Consider the following 20,548-nt stretch of genomic DNA (forward strand, 5'->3'; position numbering starts at 1 on the left):
CGTCCGTCATATATTTCCTTTCTAGAAAATTGATAGCTCAATTATAATTATAATTTATATTACATGTTAATGTATCAGGAAACTGTGAGAAACTCTCAGTCAATCAGTTTAACAGTTATTTACGTATAATTTCCTAACTTTACTTAAGGACCATTTAGTGTACAAGGAAACAATATGCCATATTTTTTAAATCACTTTGTTTCGATCATTAAATCTCATTTTTAATTTGAAAAGCGTTATTTATTGCATCTTTGTTTCGATCATTAAATCTCGTTTTTCATTTGAAGTTATTTATTGCATCTTTAAGATTAGAGTCAGGATCGACTGGAAATTTCTCGTGGGTGTTTTTTTTAACACTCTATTAATGCATTTTCCTTTAACTAAGTTCATCTGGTTTATTTCTTTTAATTGTTTTGTTCTCAAGATGGCATTAGAAGTTTGATATTTTAATTTGAAAATTAAAAGCCTTGGGGCCACCATCCTCACAATGTCAGGGGTCCTGAGTCCACTCGTGTCCGTGGGACACGGACACGAGTGGACTCAGGACCCCTGACATTGTGAGGATGTGGGGCCACTGGCGGAAGATTGTGGGATTTATAATATTTTCAAAATAAATCCAGGAAAACAAATGAGTTGTAAACCCTTTATATTACTTGGAGAAAGTAGTGTTATCATCTCCGGCACCAGGGTATGCGGTACTGGAAATAACAAATTACTAGTATGTAACTCTTCCTTATTCCAGTTTGAGAATTTAAAATTGGGCTGCCCTAAAGCCCAAATTACTTAACAAGCGATATTTTACTATATAATTTTGTAGGAGTTTCTTATTTCTAATAACAATATGTTTAATTGCATCTCAAAAGATAAAACGATTAAAATTTTATCTTCTAATTTACATCATAAATTTTGCATGCTTCCTTGTTTGTCCCTTATAAATACACGGCTGCTTAAAAAGTGGTCTGTAGTAAAAAAAAAAATAATAATAAAGGATATTTTTTTACTTTTAGCAAAACCCTTTCTGTAATTTTTCCAAACCCTCAAAAATGGTTTATTTTTTTTTACGTGAGTTAGGACATGTTTTGATGTACTAACATGAAATGTACAAGTCATGGGGCGCGGATGACCCTTACTACTTTTTTTACATTAATATCTTTTAGATTAGATTTTTTTCGTAATCAGCCTTTGAAATGACATTGTTTTATAAATTTAAATTAAAATTCACTCAAAGATGACTTGTGGCAAGTTCATTCAATATTGGCCCGGAGAAAAAGAGAATATAAAAGAACGAACAGGCAAACCCAATATTAATTCTCATAAGACCGTGTTCATTTTAAGACTGTATTTATCTACTTTAGAAGAGCTCTATATAAAGATATAAGAAAATATCCAAACTTTACAGGTAAAATACAAGGATTTTCTTATACTAAATAATTACATTTACAGCTTATACACGTAGCTAACCAATTATATCTGAAAATTTCATGCAGATCTGCGTGTAAAGTTTGATGACCATCCAGCCTCCTTTATATTGATATGATTTTATTAAAATTGCTTACTCGTGGTTATAGAATCGACATATCATTGGTTTTCGATATAGGGACTAAAGTAAAACAGCTGTTTGTGTTTTACTGTTTTGTTTCTTGCTGATTGCATTATTCTATTATTCAACACGAATTATAAGAAATCAGATTAAATATCTTTGTCGTGCACAAATATTCATATTCTTTTTCAATTCCTATAACATATAATACATATGTATGTACGTCATGATTTTTATCATATTGATACCATACACCTTAAACAAAAACAAAAAACATTTTGATTTCGTCTACAAGCAAATTTAATATATTTTAGGCAAAAAACTAACAGTGAAAAAAATGGACGGTTATTTAACAAAATTTACATATCGTAGTTTACACATATTATGGTTATGATTAAGCATTGTATGAAAACAGTCATGTAACAAATAAAAGAGCTGAAGATACAGTTATTGGCATGATCCTCTTCTTAAAGCAATGTTGTCCACAGCAAGCACCTGCATCTCTGGTTGTTGAACAGAGCCACTTACAACCTGAAATGAACGAAAATAATGGGTTTAAAGTCATCACATTCCAACTGTCCTACCTTTACATTATTCTAAAAATAAAATCTTATAAAGATACATGTATCGATTAGAATCTGGGGACATCGGTATGAACTTATTTAATTGTTTATAAGTAACATGCAATGGGATTGAACACAAGGCACATCTCTTGAATATGTTTACGTACAATACGAGTTGACTTGAGGCCAAAAAATGACCCCATTCGCCTGATCATGTTCCCCCCTGTAGAGCCATAGAGGTCGATAATGTCGCCCGCAGTGTTAGAAGGCAAGAATGCATACAGAGTGTTGCTGTCACTGTCAGAGTAGACGTCCAATGAAAGACAATATTCCTGGCCATCTACAAACGTATATAAGTATTAGATCTACAATATTCTTGCCCATAAAAATGTACAAGTTTGGGTTGTACCAAAAATGTTTTCTCAAAATTTCGGGAAATAGTTAGTCTTTGTTATTTCTAATGCATTATTACCCACAGTTTTCAGTATTTACAAACGTTCTTCCTAAAACAAAATGGCTTTAAATTCTACTGTTGTGTCACGGGCGATTTATGTGTTTACCTTCAAGCTGAAGTTTGTTTTGTTGAAGGAAAATGAATCCATCAGAATCAGTTGTTAGGTAAGGGTTTTCAGTAAAGTCCCATGGTCGATGCTAGAATTGAAAATAATGTTTTTTAAAAGAATTTTCAATATCAAGGAAACGGCAAAATCATTTTTTTATTCATGAATAAATTCACCCCTCTCATTTCTATCACATTAGAATGATTTAAAAAGACAACCGGTTGTTAAGGACAATTTTAAAAGATGTGTGCTCTTGTTATACCATTTACAATTTTTTGTAACTTTGCATATTTTTTTTAATATTACGTTCCCGTTACCTGCTATTTTCTCTATTGTATATACGCATACATTGTATCATGAAATAAAGACTTGACATATTTTAATAATAAAACAAGGGGACAGTATTTCCTAGATTTTATGAAATCTAATGGTTTGTAGAGTTTTATGTACAAATTAAAAAGAATAAATTATAGCTTAATTATAATGGTCACAACAGTACACATTTGCAAGCAAGTGTTCGTGCAAAAAATAATGCCTACTAAATCTGCATTATTTTTCACTAATAGTATACAATTGAACGATTTTAAAGATTTTGAAACACCTACATCATGCACTTGTCCTTGAGATCGTTGAAATACACACTCCGAATTCTTATTAAACGTGCAGTTGTTTTTCTCTGAAATAAATCATTATTTAAGTCAAGAACAATTAATAAACATGAACTTTCACAACAACATGAAAATATTTTTTCAGATCTAACTACAGATTCTGATTGGCTGACGTCAATCACGTGAAGATCGTGTACTTCTAACTAAACACTTTCAACGTCATCTAAAATGGCTTCCGAAGCAAAAGTATTTTGTTTTAAATTCTTGCCTAAATTTGACAAGAAATTGTAGTTTTTCACTGTAAGATTTTAATTATGATATTTGGCCATAAAATTTATTTTGTTTATGATACATGAAGCTTTCAAATTTGAATATTTTCAAATGCAAGTATGTTTCAATTCTGGCTCTTCGTCTTAATGATATTACTGTAGATTCCTTATTTTATGCGAGTACTTCCCTCCGCAATTTATCCATTTTGCATCAAATTGCGAGAATATAAAATCGCAAACGCCTTATCTTTATCAATTAAAGTTCTATTCAGTTTACAAATCTGTCCGATAAAAAGCAAGATTTGCTTCTCGCGATTTTACGCGAATATTAATGCATCGCGTTAAAATATGAATCAACAGTAAAATACTGGCCAGGACCATCTTGTCCTCTAAATATAGATTTACCAAGTAATCCCAGCTCTCCTTTCGGGGTATCACACAACTTTCCGGTCCAGTTTTCTGTACAGCGGCAGACCTCCGTTCTAGGAATGCACTGCCCTCCATTAAAACAGGGAGAGGAATCACAAAACGATTGCAGCTTGTTTTCGCATCTCCGTCCGGTGAAATCAAAATCGCAAAAACATTCAAAAGCGTCTGTTCCTTTGATAAAGCAAGATCCTCCATTCTGGCAAGGATTAGGCTCACATGGTTCGGTTGTTTTACTATCACAGTTCGCGCCGTGGAACCCTGGCTTGCATTGACATGTGTACGCCGATTCTCCTACATTTGTGCAATCGCCATTATTCCGACAAGGGACCTTCTCGCATGGTCTTATTTTGATATCGCAAACCGCCCCGGTATACTCGTTGGGACATTTGCATAAGAAAGCATGTCCAGTATTGACACAGACCCCGGAATTGTGACATGGGTTTGGTGTACACAAATCCTGTCCAGCTGAAAATCAAATTTTCATTAATCAGACAAGGACATGGAAGTAAAATTCTAATTGCTAAACCATTTAAGGATATTCATTTAATACTTTTAATATCTGATAAAAGAAGAACACATGCAAAATATAAATTAATCTCAAATCATTTTCTTAATTAATAATGCTAATTATATCAACGCTATATATACATTTAGACATATTACGTTCGTTTCACTGTGGAAACGATACAACTTGGTGTCATCTTTATTGACATTTATCAGCAACTCTTGAGTCTTAACCACAGCGCATTCGTCTGCAACTTCCAAAAAATTTAAATAAATTGATCGAACAACTGTCATACCTTTCAATGCTTCTACGCGAATTTTGAATCCAAGGGACGCCGGCTTGTCTTTAGAAAATCTACTGTTAAATTTTAACATCGCTTTGCTGATGGAATCAGACGAGGGTGTCAAATACTCTTCATATCCTACCTCCCCACATAGCCTTCAAAATATATCAACACCCAAATCAAAAATCATTAGAGAATTGTATTCTTGGGAAGCCCATTAATCAATTTCGCTTTAACATTCGAATTCAATTTTTTGATGGGTCTCAAATAGAGTGTCCTTTGTATTGATCTAAAATTGGAAATAAAGACTTTCACTCTTTATCAATATATTCATACAATGAAATGATTAGTTTGTTGGTTCAATCCTAGCGTTGATAACAAACGGGTTTCTATCAATGCAGAAAAGATGCAATGATCGCAGCCCCTATACATGTATAGTGGATTTACACGTTTAACGTCATGAAGTAAAGCATTTCATTCTCTATTTAAGTGAAGTTATAAATAAAGAACGAACATATTTTGATTACATTGTTAAAATACTTATATATGAAATTCAGTGATAAGTATATTTATTGATTTAAAATACATATTTAACCAGGGTTTTTGTCATCGACCATGAATTACAACTTGTCGCCAAAATGTAGCTTTATGAGACTATTGCTCTAGAATAATGGGGATAAATCGTTTATCTGAACAATTGAAGAAACTAAAGGCGTTCCGCCTTGAATACCGGTGGAAAACTTGACGTAAATAAAGACCTTGACCTCAACAAACACCTGCTGTGAACTTTACATATTACAAACTTTGACGTAATGATTTTATCCATGTCCTTACCTTGGGCCTGTTTGGCCAATCAAATTGTATCTTATCTCCAGCCAATGGTAACATCGATCATCAGTATTAGAGCGCGAGAGTTTCAAATTTTCAACTATGAATCTTATGACAGTGTTTGGTTCCTTCAGATGAAAAAGTGAAAGAATAAAATACGGTAAGGGTTAAAATAACAATTTAGCAACTTCTTCATTTGATCAGTAACATATCACAAGAAAAAAATTGTTGTGATCGTCCTCATAAATTAATAACAATAACTAGCAAGTGTGAAAACTGATTTGAAATACATTATAATAATTAAATACAAACATTCACCCAATGATGCATGCTTTGGTTTTTTTTTTTTGGGGGGGGGGGGTTGGGGTGGGGGGGGAGGGGGGGGGTGAAGGAGAATGTGATATAAAAAGTTATTTTCTTCGCTACTCAGACTCAACAAAACACCAAGGCCTTTCTACGAAAATACTGAATTTTTATTCTACGTGTCTTTGACTTTCGATAGCGATTATACATAAATGGTTTCCAGGTGGTCACATACTTTCATATTATGGACTTACAATATTTAAGTTGGATTGACAAGCTATGAAGCTGTCTCTGGGTCAACCATGTGCTTGGATAGTGTATTGAAACTCATTATTACGGGCCGCCGGAAGGCGGTCCGTTATTTGATACATATTTAAATATTGTTACTGCGTTTCTGCGGGACAGTTCTTTTTTAATAGAATTAATACTATGCTTATTTTTATGAATTTAAAGTAAATTTGCAGGTAGAAATATTTTTATGCCTTTTAGAAAATATCACATATTTTTTGTTTTACTCATAAATGAAAAGTATATATACACTGATGCAAGGAAAAAATTCATTGACCCATTAAGACCGGTCACTTTTAAATTAAACATTCTGTTATTTGGAGACCCAGATAGAAATTATTCCTATAATACAACCATTTTCAAACATGTACATCAATTTATTTCTGCTACTAAACGATTTGTAACTTAATTCCACTTGCTACCGTATTGTCGATTTTATTATTTTTGCATCGTACGACTGTTTATTACTCGGTCACTTTTAATGTTAATTCAAGTTATGATATCTCTCTCTGTATATTTACTATCATATTTTTCCCTTTTCATTTTTTTGTTAAATTTTTCCATCTATTTCATCTTTTTTTCATTTGTTGTTCCTAATATACTTGCCATTCAGCAAGGGCAATTATTGTTTTTAATAGTTGAAAGTCAATTTAAGGAAACGGATTAATATAAGTTGTAACAACTTGTTTCCGTATCCTGTTTGTATTATTTATTGTTTATATTGATGTACAATTCAAAATGAAATAAAGTTTAAACTAAATGAAAAGTAGGTCATACTTAGTAGATTGTCGTATTTGGCGCGTTTTTATCGAGACTATAATCTATTCGGAAAATTTCGGAGTTTTTCATTCTTTTCAAAACAATGCATCAGGATCGGTATGCGGGACATACTAAAGACCTGAAATACTAAAGACCTGAATGTCATTAAATTTTATATAAATGATATATTTGAATTTCTATGTGCCGTGTCAAATAAAATGACTTTGCGTGTGTATTTATTATATTTCCATGTAAAATGTGGTAAAAAATATCATGAAATGACATTTATTTTCATATCAATTATATACGCAAGAATATGACAGAAATAAAAATTTGAATTGACTGGAAAATTTGAACTTATCCATTTTTATTTTATTATGAGGTCCCTTAAAATCATATTTTAAATTAATGCATTAAGTTTTCATTCAATACTATGCAACAACAAAAAACCCAAAATGGTTAACCGTTTGAAATTCATAATCTCCAAGAGAAAAATGATGAGTTGAACTTTGTATTAGATTAATGTACAAATCATGCAGTGTGTTCTCCATTACTTCATACTATGGCAATGATCATACAATTTCCGTTAGAAATGCTTACAGTAACGAAATCGATTCTTTATGATAATAGTAAAATGTTAAACTTCAATCTCAGATGGAGAGAACTAATATAGGCTAGTATTGCCTGATGTTCAATCCAGATTCATTTATATACTTATATGTATTTTTTTGAATAAAATATTTCTTAAACTAACTTCAAAACAAGTTGCTATTAAAATTTACCATAAAAATTAGTACAACCAACTCTTATTTTCTTCTTTGTGGTGTGTTTTTATGTAAACAATCAATGATTCATACAACAATTATATTTTTTGCGGCCCATTTGACGCTTGCGTCAATATGATTTCTTGTTACAGTTTGTGGTAAAAGTTAACATGCGAGCTCATTTAAATAAACCCTAAAACCCAGACTAACACCCTTTTATTCCCCGATCTACCAGCCAAACACAATCACGTGACCACATAAACAAATGAACATTGGAAAATGAAAATCAGGAAATGTTTAAATAAATTAGCGCAATTAAAATCAAAATTAAAATGATAATTCCTGTGACATTGTGATGATGAATGAAAAATCAAATGAATGAACATATCAAAACAAAACATAAATCGAGTAAATATTTGATAAAAGCCATGCCTTTGATTTTATAAGCCAAACACACTCCATGTCAAGATTGTACATATTAGGCCAAGATGGAGAAGTGATTTCCCTTTGTTCTCCAGCATTCAGAGTTATTATTTCTCCACATTCTGAAAAGAAAACACAAATATGGTAAAAACAAAACTGATATTAAAACAACTTTATTTTAAATTTCCAAATAAAAATTTCGCTTAGAGATCATGTATAGAAAATACTTTTTTTTTACTATGATCATACATGCAATTAAGTAAATTATGTTTTATGAAAAATGTAATGACAGAATACTATAAAAAATACAATTGTAATAAATGCTTTTCTCATGGAAACAGTTATTGGTGAGTGAAGGGATAGAGTTATATTTTGAATCTGTAAGCAAAACAGACTCATCTAAAGGTCCTACCATTTGAAGAGTCGAGATTTTCACACGATGGACCGCTCAAGCCTGATGGACACATACAATTGCACTTAAATGTCTGAAACCCGCCATTTTTACATCCTACTGCTGGACAATGATCTAGAAAACAATCAAGAATATCTCGTTAAAGAGAAAAAGCAGGAGGAAGAGGAGCAAAAGAAGGAGGAGAAAAGGAATGGGGAGCAAAAGAAGCAAAATGAGGAGGATCTAAATGAGGAGCAAAAGAAGCACAAAGAGGAGCAAAAGAAGCAAAAGGAGGAGGAGATAATGGAGTAGGAGCACACGGAGGAAGAGCAAAAGTAAGAGCAAAGAGCAAGAAGAGGAACAGGAGGAACACGAGCAAAAGGAGGAGGCGCAAAGGGAGAAGGAAAAAAGAAGAAGAGGATGAAGGAGGTAGGAAGTAGGAGGAACAGGAGCAGAGGAACATGAAAAGAAGGTTCAGGGAAGGCAGGTAACTCCAGTTGAAACACTGTGGCACAGACAACACCAGGTATCTGATAGGGGCTAAAAAGATTATGGGGATTAAATGTTACAATATGTAAGTCCATATGATACAATATTGAAAAGAGTGAAACAAAACCTTGCAATATTTAAGAAAAAGGATACATGTATTTTGAATATTGTCTGCATATTACTTAAACAAAAGTTGCTGCTGTATTCGATTTGGGGGTCTTAAACTATTTGTAGCTGCTTTAGCATTTTGCTTTAGAGAATTAATTGAACAAAAAAAAGTAATTTGATATGATTGAAAAATACCCATATTTTGCACTTAAAGCTGACATGAATTCATTTATACGCATAATTTCCCTTTTATCTCCGACTACCGCCATATTAGTTGTCGATTTCTATTGTTCTGCTCATCGCTACACACCCCTAAATAAGACTGAGAGCACTATTCATGCTTCACCGCATTCAGGAATTTCGTACACCCGAACACGTTACCTTGGACGAAAAGACGTGTAGAAACGTGTTTTGAAGAAAAATAAAATTACAACCACTGCACTGGCAAGATATATCCAATAAACGACGAAACAAGACAGACTGAAATCCAGGCACAGATACTTATAAAATTCCTCGATAATTGTGGACCGTTTTCCTGTGTATACTATAACATTGCACATGCGCAAACCACACACTGTGGCAGATCGAGCAATGTCAATGATCGCGTGGATTTTAGAAACGGAGCGTTTTTATAGAAACGGATAGAAAGGTTGTTACTTTGTTACTTTCTTGGATTTACTGTGATAATCATTTATCTACTCTGTTGGATGTAGTGCCACCGGGGTTTTCAAAAAGATGCAGACGTTATTCACTCTGTATGAACGACACACGTGTTCGATGTGCATGCGAAGTAAAGCAGCACTGTCTGTGCAAAATAATAAAGTAAACCTGGGAAATCCTTTCAAAGAATAAATATATTTTGTATTTCATTGATTGTTGTTTTCTTTATTCTTTACTGTAATCATTTTACTACAATATGTAGTTCATGCATTTAGAAGTCCGTGCAGCCTGAATGCCTCGATCGGAAAGCAACCGACCGTAACTTTCTCATCCGGTATATATACCCCAGTGGCAGTAGAGGAGCGATCGAAACTAGTATGGCGACCAAATGCTTTTATGAATTCATGTCAGCTTTAAGAAATACACTTGCAATACAAACTGTTTAAAAGGTGGAGAGATATTTTGCGGTATTGAGGATGGAAACATCATCTTTCCACTTGTAAAAAAATAAAACATGAACAGTGATTGTAATACTGGGGTTACCTGTGCACTGTTGGTTTTTAGTGATTTCAGCCACGTCATAAAACGTCATTGTTTGCGCAGAATTAATGAGAAACTCTATACTTGTGTCAAACAGCTCCATTGTTGGTAAATTATTCTTCGTTAAAGCCTTTAATAAAAAAAAAGAGTTTGTAAGTACATCAAGGTGGCTGCTACGTGGTCAACAATTAAACCATCAGGTCTGTTTTATTCAAATCTTTAAGTATGATTTTTAAGGCACGTAGCATCGGGGGGGGGGGGGGGGGGGGGGGGGGCAGAAGGGCAGTCACTTGATCCAAAGGGTCGGCGTTTACATATAGGAAAGTGATTACGAAATGTAATAAAATGTTGTACATATAACAACATTGTATCATAATATGATAAAGTAAAAAACAATATTGTATTATATTATATAAAACTGTATAAAACCATTGATACCATGTTGTATCATTTGATACGTATTTTTTAATACACAATACATGGCAATATGAGTTTATACCTATCATGCAAAATGTATATTAACTATCAACGTCATGAACCAATTTTGAGTGAGATGGGACAAGGTTTCTAAAGCATCTTTGATAATGGAAGATCATGCTCCATATCTGAGTATAGACCTGTGCGCCAAATCCAAAGGTACATGAACCATGAAAGTGTTGGTCAAGCATCTTCTTCCAACATTCAAACATTCAAACCCGCTTTCAACTACTAAAATATCTTACGCTTTTCTGAGCGTCCCGATAATCAAACTAACGTTCTGTATTTGAAGCTTCCTCTATTATTACATATTTCAAACATAGGTAATCACAGATTACAAAGCTCACCGAGACGAGGCATCACCTTTATGAGGCATCACCTTTATGAGACCACCTTTATCATATTATATGAAAATCATACTTTATGATCTTGGATACTCATGGATACTGTTTTGACACAATATCATTTCATATGTTAAAAAATCGTATGATAATCATATGTTCATTTCATACGATATTATAAGATACAATGTTTATCAATACAATAATATAAAATATAGTATTGCATCTTATCATACTTACAATTTATATAATATAATACAATAAAATACTGTAATAAACAGCCTGTCAGGTGCACCAGTGTCATAAGACGCACTATCCATGCAAGTTTGGTGAAGTTAGGACAGGTAATAACTAAGATATCATCATCAGAGGGCACCTGTTTCAAAAACTTTAACCAGCTCTTTAAACCGTAACCTCATCCAGCATCTGAAACCTATGGCTCAGATTCAGCATCCATGCCTGTCTGGAGCATCAGTATCATAAGACGCACCATCCGTGCAAGTTTGGTGGAGTTAGAACCAGTAGTAACAAAGATATAATAATCATCAGAGGGCACCTGCTCTAAAAACTTTAACCAGCTCTAAAACCTTAATTTCCTCCAGCATCTGAAACCTATGGCTCAGATTCAGCATCCATGCCTGTCTGGAGCATCAGTATCATAAGACGCACCATCCATGCAAATTTGGTGAAGTTATGACCATCAGTTACTTAGATATTGCTATCAAAGGGCACCTGCAACAAAAACTTTAACCTGCTCCAAAAACTTTAACCTCCTCCAGCATCTGAAATTTAGGACCCAGATTCAGCATCCAAGTCTTTCAAGTTCATAAGTAGGTCCAGATGCATCATCCATGCAAGTTTGGTGAAGACAGAACAAGTAATAAATTAGATACAGGACCTGCAACAAAAACTTTAACCAGGTCCGGACGCCGACGCCGACGCCGACGCCGGGGGTATAGCATAAGCTCCCCTTGACTTCGTCTCGGTGAGCTAAAAATGGTTATATAGACTATGCAAGTTTAATAAGGTATGAACAGGATTTTCTTCACTATGTGACCAGCTCCAAGACTCTGTCACAATTTGAGTTGTTCTTAAATCTTAAAGCTGCCCAACATCTTGTCTCCGCATTTAATTAAAGCTCGCTCTGTGATTATTTATGTAGTTAAATCAACTAGTATGCGAGTTTTAATAAGTTAGGACCATTGTTTACCAAGATATGTGATCTGCTCCAAAATTCTTAACCTTCAAACCCCATGGCTAAGATTCAGCATGCAACCATGTTTCACAAGATGCATCGTTCGTCCATATTGGGTAAACATAGTACCATAAATCTAAGATATGGAGCTTAAACCTTCTCCAAAAACCTTACCTTCTGCGTAATATGAAAATCATATGAAATCATATATATGGGTGAGAACCTAGTAAGTTGCAAGAACTTGTGTATGAACCCTTTGTATATTATATATACAATAAAATATGTTCAAATTTTAACCAAACCACCATATATATGAAATTCATGGCCATCAGTATGCCCAGATGCACCATTAATAACTTAGATGTACAGGACCTGCTCCAACAACTCCGCCGAAGCCGAGGGCATGCATAGCATAGACTTCGTAACGTTGAGCTTTAAGTGAAACATCACAAAATTAATGCAAACATCACATGATCCTTACGCGTAAATCGTATTGCAAAACCGACTCGACGTCATATGGTAGTTCGTTGGCGGTGTTGTGTTTCTCATAGTTGACCATATTGTTCTCTGGGTTTTCAATATTATCCTTCAAAATTTTGATATAATTATCCCTATCGACTCTTTGTTGTTCGTGCCACATTCCTAAAGCGTGCATGATTTCATGTAGCGCAGTTGACACCTGTAAATTATAAAACGCAGAAGTTATAATAATATATGATCTTTCTCCAAAAATCAAAAGTTTGTCAGTAATTATGGTCTTTAAAGTAGGCTGAGCTTCAACTTTAATGGTATTTTCAAGAGAGTTTTTGTTCTAAAATTAAAACATCATCTCATTTGAAACTTAAAAACTTGAAAGAACTCAATTATGAAAGACATTACATATTTTAAAGCTCTCTTATACATAGGCTAAGAAGCATGTGTTTTTGGCCCGTTTGTTTTCAAAGTAGAAAACATTCTTTGAGTAAGGCCCCCAAAAAAGTTGTGTGTTTACGGTAACCCTACCTAACCTACAAAAATGCCCCGATCCTACAGACCTGTACCATTTTTAGATTTCTGTTTTTATCAGATTGTGATTTTTTATATTATTTCTATTAAAAACCCATTTTTAAATATGACACAAACAAACACTCTTAGAATTCATGCATAAAAAAATATGATAAAAATAAAAATAAAATCCCTACCTACCTAACCTAATTTTTTCATCAGTGTTACCCTAAACACACAATTTTTTTTATAGGCCTAATGTAGAGTGATCAAATACGGTTGGGTTGAGCAAATCCAATAAAGCCCGCAGAGTTTTATGACAGATTTGATTACGCCAGACCGTACTTGATCACCTCGTAATATTCAGAGATATATTTATATAATGTTCAGCAATTGCACGATTAAAATATTTAATTAGTCATTGATGAAATGTATTAGGATATACGTTACAAAATCAATTCCAAGAATTATCACAAAGACACTGCAAAATGCAAGTACTAGTAAATAGAATTATATAGTTCATCATTCAATCTTAACGGTATTAAGTCGAAATAACTTACAGTTGCGCATTGGTTGGGATCTAGGTTGATAACTTGTTTTCCGCCTTGTCGACCGACATACGAATAACAACCGTCCCTGCAGAATGTAAACATTCCGTCAGACTTCAAACAACTGCCATATCAACTCTTTTATTGATACATATTATATCGCCTATTATTACCTAATTCCTTTTTTATAGTTCCTGGGGTTTACAATTTGCATATTGCAGATGGTTTTCGTGCCATTATGCAATATACTAAGATTTTTTGTCATCTTTAACACGCACCACACCTGTTGCATGCTTTACAACAACTCAATTTAATATAAGTTTACACAAAAAAGGGTGTGTCTTCAACCCCATTGGATTTTAAATAGTCTTTTACCTTATATGAGGCTTTAAAACTGTTGATTATTTGATAACATTGAATTTGGTGTACCCGCTTGTGCTAAAACAGCGTCTATGACTCTATGTAAAGGAATATATTATACATTCCCTGAGAACTATCGAAAGGATGAAACATTAACATACACGCGTTCTGAAATACGTTGCCGGTCCAATAGATCGCAGTCTATTGACTGGCGGTCCAATAGATCGAAGTCTATTGACCGGCGGTCTAATAGATCGCAGTCTATTGACCGGCAGTTCAAAATAGACGCAAATATTTAATTTGTAATAAAACAACAAAATCCCTTTGATTAGGTAATAATATACAATTATTTAATGCTTTAGCAGTCAATAGACCAGAATATTTTTCCCGAGGTGCAGGGAACAGCTCAGTATGATCTATTGCCCGAGGCCAACGGCCGAGGGCAATAGATCATACTGAGCTGTTCCCTGCACCAAGGGAAAAAATTCTGGTATATTGACTGCTCAAGCATTAAATAACTGTAAACTATTTTCCAAAAGATTTGGTGAAAAGAGCATAAATACTTGTATCTTTTATAAACCCGACAATGTTCCCTTTTTGATACTGTAAGTTTTACAGAGTGTGATCCGATTTTCCCGATCACCACACTGTGGTTTTCCGATTCCGTATCACCACTCTCTGAAACCCGACGTTGTAGGCATTAAATGGCGTCTGTATTTTACCGCGTTTTAAAAGAGTTCGTTTCAAAATAGCATTGTTATACAAGTAAACGTCATACGGTTGATTTTAAAAACAAAGTTTTGTATAAAAATAGACAAGGATATATAATAAAAATCATTATAACGGTAACTTGATCCAAATAGCCCGATCACGCCTCGTTGCCAGGCGCGGATCATCAGATCAAACACGACGCTTCGCGTTAATATATATATATATATATATATATATATATATATATATATATATATATATATATATATATATATATATATATATATATATATATATATATATATATATATATCTCTTTCGTAATCTATCATATAAAATGTTAGTTTTATACAAAATTGGGACTTCGGGTGTTCTTCAGGCACGTTAAATCAGTTTTGAAAGTGTGTGTAAGGACTAGCCAAAAAAAATTAAAACAACATTTTTGGCAAAATTTGGCCAATGAAATGTAATCTAATAACGGAATTTCTGTTTTGCTGATGTTTGTATTCCTAGTTTCATGTACTTGTATTTTCACTTACATGCACTAACAGCATACGTATGATGAACTGGTTATTGTCCAAGTCACCGGCAAACAGGTACAGAATTGTAAGGAATTTATTAAATTTGTTGTCCTCATGGCAAAAGCCCTTGATTGTAGAAATAATTAGCTGTAGCATGTCGAGGATGCTAAGATTACCTAGTTAGCCTACCCCATTACCCTTTCTACATATATACTATAGTATCCGATTCATAGAACACACCATTTGGAATGCTTTGAAACCTGTTTTCCTCTGATAATTATATTACGTCACAATTATGTCATAACTTTTCGATAAGCGACATTCATTTGGTTGTTTAATTAAGATGAGAGAATGGTGGACAGAAAAAACAAATCCTTAGCAAGGAATGGCCGTGTTGCAGCGTAACTAATGAGCCTTATCATTAAAGGTAAACAACTTGCCCAACATTGGCAAAATACATGAGATCTGCGTCATCTAGTCCGGCCGGTATGAATTTTAAACAGGTTAGTTCTTGTAGCTGTTTCATTGATTCTCTGATGATAGAAATCATTTCATCACCTGGAAATTTGGAGAAATGTATAATATTCATATATTTTTTAGGCATCAGTAGAAAATGTGAACAGAAGCAGCATTATCAAAAAACAATTCAATATGTACATGTATCGTATGTGTAATTTAAATCATTTGATATTGGTCTTTCTAAAAATAAGTTTGAACTTGTAATTAGTTTCTAGTAATGGTAATCCATGAATTTGTCTCAAAAAATGAGAGATCAATAATCACATTATTACATGTTTGGAATTCTTTGGAAGCATATTCTATCTTGAAATATTTTATGCATAATACTCATATAAGTACATGTAACTTAATTTATCATGTAACATATCGTACATACTATGTATGCTATACAGTTATCCAATGGTTGTAGGTGGGATAGCTCTTATCTAATCCGAGACAAGAACTATTGTGAACAAGCTTTAACTATAAAAATAACTATTTAACCTTCTACACTCCATAACGGAAATATTTTAACAAAAGTATAATAAATATAACTATTTACTCTATTGTATCATATGGAAGGGGGTGGGATTTAAGCACTGATCTTACCTAAGTTAGGAGCGATTTCGTACGGAATAGTATTGTCCCAAAGTGTAATTCCAATCTCATAATTTCGTTTGGTCTATAAAAATATAAATGAATTATGTAACAATATCTCATACTTCGACTGAGAAAATCACAGGTAATTTTTTTAACTTTGTAAGTTACATAACCATCGATAGCAACTATAACAAATCCTTCAAACAGCGTGAAATAAAAATTAAAAACTATTTTGATCTGTTCGTAATATTCACCGATTCTGTATTATTTTATTTATCTTAATGTGTTATTTTTGTTTGCGATAATGTTAAAAACTTACGGGAGGGGGCGGCTTATGATGGTCAAAGTTGTCGGCCTTTGCTGCTGCGTGATTCCATGGCTCGTAACCTTTCGGCTGACGAAGAGTAATAAAATTGATTAAGTTATATTTTAATCAGAACTATGATTTATCTGGCTGATTGTATAAGGTGGTATGGGATACTTTGAGATATGTGATTTGGGTTATTAGACATGTGCAAATTATGTCATTCTTATGATGCTATTGACTACACTTTTTATGAAATGTAAGGAAATGAGTTTTCATTAAATTAGTCCCATCTTAATTTAGTGGAAATTAAATTCAAATTTGAAAAGTAAAACCGATATCAAATGTTAGCTCGTCTGATTTTTATGGTGCCGTGGCCAGGATTCAGCTCTAGATGACATGTAAGGTTGTGTACCCTGTGTCCTGTTCCGTTTTTGTCATACACCACAAAGCTGTCCACCAACACACCAACAGCAGAGTCTTGATTCCCATCCTACAGAAACAAGCACACCGATTGATAAATTATCAATGTAATTCTTAGTTATTACAGATTAAAACTCAAGAAATTTAAGTTCCCTTACCCAGCTGTCTATATCCTGCCCGTGTCCCTGTCCGTCTTTCTCCATTAACTCCCACTCTTCCCAGGTAAACCCATCCGGAAGTTGGAAGTTGCCTGACCCCTGACTCACGGACTGCTGCTGGAAAGAAAGTCGAGTATGAGTATCGATATATACATGCATGCATGTTAGTCATCCTGTCACGTTTTGTAGTAGCTGCAGGTGTGTAGTTCCGGGTCTGAAAAAAATGCGGATGGACGACCTGGGAGCTAGTTTCTGTACGTGTTAAATAGTGGTAATTTACGTAGCACAAAAATTGCGATAGTTTTGAACTGAAAAGCCTTATTTCCACACAAATTTTGTGTGAAAAAATAATAGCATTAAATTCTGCAGGTAATTTACCTAACATTTTCGGAATCAAATATTTATACAGAGTGTGTTCGGAAATTAGACATATCAGCCAAAAAAAAATAGCGCCGTAAATTGCAACTTTTAAATACGTAAATGGAACTGCAGCTCCCCGGTCCCCGAATTGGAGAAAGCCGGAGTACCCGGAGAAAACCAACGTACCCAAAGGGGCGACCACCATGCCCTTTCATATACGAATATATATATGAAAGTGGTGGGGGCGCTAATTGGACACCCTTACATGAATTTTCATGTGTTCCATGATTCCGACAATCTCTATTACTTGTGATACTGAGAGCAAAATCACAGTTAAGGAAATACGAAAGAACTGAAATCAGGATCCTTGTCTCTGTTGTTTATTGTACCAGATTTCAATGGCAGCTAGGACAGGGGAATTTAATTGTACTCTATAGAAAACATCATAGCAACCAGATAGAGAGAGAGAGAGACAGAGAGAAAGCCACCTACCGACCCCGCGTCCTCAATAGTCCTTTTGTCCTCATATTCTCTGATCAAACCCAGCAGTCGGGAAAGGAGCCGGGATTTTTCTGAAATAGTCAATATTTATGTTTTATTTTGAATGTGTGTGTGTATGTAATTATATATATATATATATATATATATATATATATATATATATATATATATATATATATATATATACATACATACATACATACATATATATATATATATATATATATATATATATATATATATATATATATATATATATATATATATATATATACACATATATATATACCTTACTACTTACATGTTTTAAGTTAAGTTCATCTACTTTTGTTTCATTAATATTGATCAGTTGGTATTCATTTTTGTGGATTTGTTTTAAAGAATGTAAATTCGTGACTAATGACCCTTTGAATACAATGTGTTATTAAATAAATAGTGCCTGTTTGGGAGGGTAACAGTTGAAATTGACACCCCGAGGTAACCATTGTCAACCGACGCGAAGAGGCACTATTTATTTTATTAAACTGAATGTCTTAATTTAAGAGAATATTTTTACTGCTTTTATATAGAAATGACGTGAATTCTATGGCGAACCGTACGCGCATAATTTACGCGCATGTAAAAATTCGTTGTGTTACCCGTTGCTAAATGTGTTGCTAACGCTGAGGGTAATAGAACGGATTATCAATTGCGTCTTAACCAATCAGATTTCAGTATTTAATATGAAAGTATAATAATAGATATTGCCTTTCGATGACCATCGACTTTCGTGGATTAAGTCAACAACGATCGAAATCCACGAAAATTAGTATTCAACAAACATTGATAAACCGCAGTAGTTATTATTCAACAACAGATATGTGCCAACGCGTATACAAAGTACTGATTTAATAAAATAATCACTAACTCTTTTTAAAGGGAAAATAGATGCAGATTAAAGATATTCAATAAATGAAAGTTCTTCAGATATTAGAACTTTATAAATGAATTTTTTATAGATGAAAACTATAGATTAGAAAAATACCAAATTCGATACTTAGAAAAACATTTCCAGGTTTTGGGATTTGGGAGCGGTATTTTTTTCAAAATACAAAAAATTCAACTGTTTCAGTAACCTCCGTAAAAGAATTCTATAGTTATTTATTATTAAAATACCTTGCCGTCCAGATTCGTGTGATGAACAGACGCTGAAGAAATCTGATACAAGGCACGAAATACAGAACACGAGCACAGTCTTCATGGTCTCAGGGAAGAATGAAGTCTTGGGAAACTCTCAGTCTGGTTATTACTGGATTTCAGAATAGCCATGAATGAAAACCGGTCTGGATCTTACTCACAACAAAGAGAGGGACACGCCGAGCGTTAACTGTTCTCTTTCTATACCATGTGTCATACTTTTGTGCTGTATTATGCTGTGTTTCAAATGTCCAATCTCTCTCTCTCTCTCTCTCTCTCTCTCTCTCTCTCTCTCTCTCTGATATTTTATTGACTGTCAACGAATTTGAATTTCAAATGAATGTGCTATATCAAGTTGTTCTTTTTACACACCATCCTATGCAAGGCAATAGCGGATCCAGAAATTTTTCCCGGGGATAATTTTATTTGCCTGAGTGGTCCAAGGTCTATTTTCGGTAATTTTGTTGAATTCTTTATAAGTTTGAATTTTCGCGGGGGGGGGGGGGGGGGGGTCCAGATTTGCGCAAGTAAGGGGGGTGATTTCTTAAATATACAAGAACATGTATTTTTCCTTGCTTTTCAAATTACTTAGTTTCCAATACCTTAAAAGATAGAGTACATATAACTGGTCTATTATTTTTTAAAGGAAGAATTAAGGTGGAATAACACATCATCACAAAACGGCTAACCTCTGATCGAAACGACATTTCGTTTAATAAAAGGATTTTATCTATAATAAGATGTCATTTACTCCATAGCGTCGGGCTTGTGATCCATACATCCCGAGTTCGAATTGCGAAGGGGCTTTTTTGTTACTTTCTGAATTGAATTTTTTAGATATTCCTTTTTAATCCCCAAACTGGAAAGTTTTTGCTTTTTTTGACATATGTACAGTTTATTTATGATTAAATCTTTCATAATCAAATAATTTAATGTTAATTTGATTAACTTTTTCCAGGTGTGTTATTCCACCTTTAGAAGACTGCGTTTAACATATTAGGAAAACTACTGTTATAAGGTGCAATTTACTAGATATTAAAAGGATTTCAAATTCCATTTCAAGAGAAGAGACTATAAAGAA

At 33.6% G+C, this 20,548-nt stretch overlaps 1 protein-coding gene across 2 annotated transcripts; it reads right to left on the reverse strand.

Annotated features, from left to right (window-relative positions):
- Positions 1–1,816: 1,816 nt before the first annotated feature.
- Positions 1,817–19,594, reverse strand: LOC128182524 (zinc metalloproteinase nas-36-like). 2 transcript variants are annotated; one of them, XM_052851203.1, is made up of 19 exons: positions 19,447–19,594; positions 18,283–18,362; positions 17,431–17,544; positions 17,265–17,342; positions 16,865–16,939; positions 16,555–16,627; positions 15,888–16,005; positions 13,868–13,943; positions 12,805–13,002; positions 10,314–10,440; positions 8,535–8,648; positions 8,132–8,244; positions 5,592–5,713; positions 4,770–4,912; positions 3,946–4,434; positions 3,269–3,339; positions 2,664–2,754; positions 2,271–2,443; positions 1,817–2,071 (listed from the first exon to the last, which is right to left on the reverse strand). In XM_052851203.1, the coding sequence occupies exons 1-19, from the start codon at positions 19,529–19,531 to the stop codon at positions 1,988–1,990; spliced, it is 2,424 nt and encodes an 807-aa protein (XP_052707163.1). In that variant the 5' UTR covers positions 19,532–19,594; the 3' UTR covers positions 1,817–1,987. The 2 variants fall into 2 exon arrangements, with proteins under 2 accessions (XP_052707163.1, XP_052707162.1); XM_052851202.1 differs by having other exon boundaries at positions 17,431–17,547.
- Between the last annotated feature and the right edge of the window lie 954 nt (positions 19,595–20,548).

The sequence above is a fragment of the Crassostrea angulata genome, chromosome 4, assembly GCF_025612915.1.
Source record: "Crassostrea angulata isolate pt1a10 chromosome 4, ASM2561291v2, whole genome shotgun sequence".
Taxonomy (NCBI): Eukaryota; Metazoa; Mollusca; class Bivalvia; order Ostreida; family Ostreidae; genus Magallana; species Magallana angulata.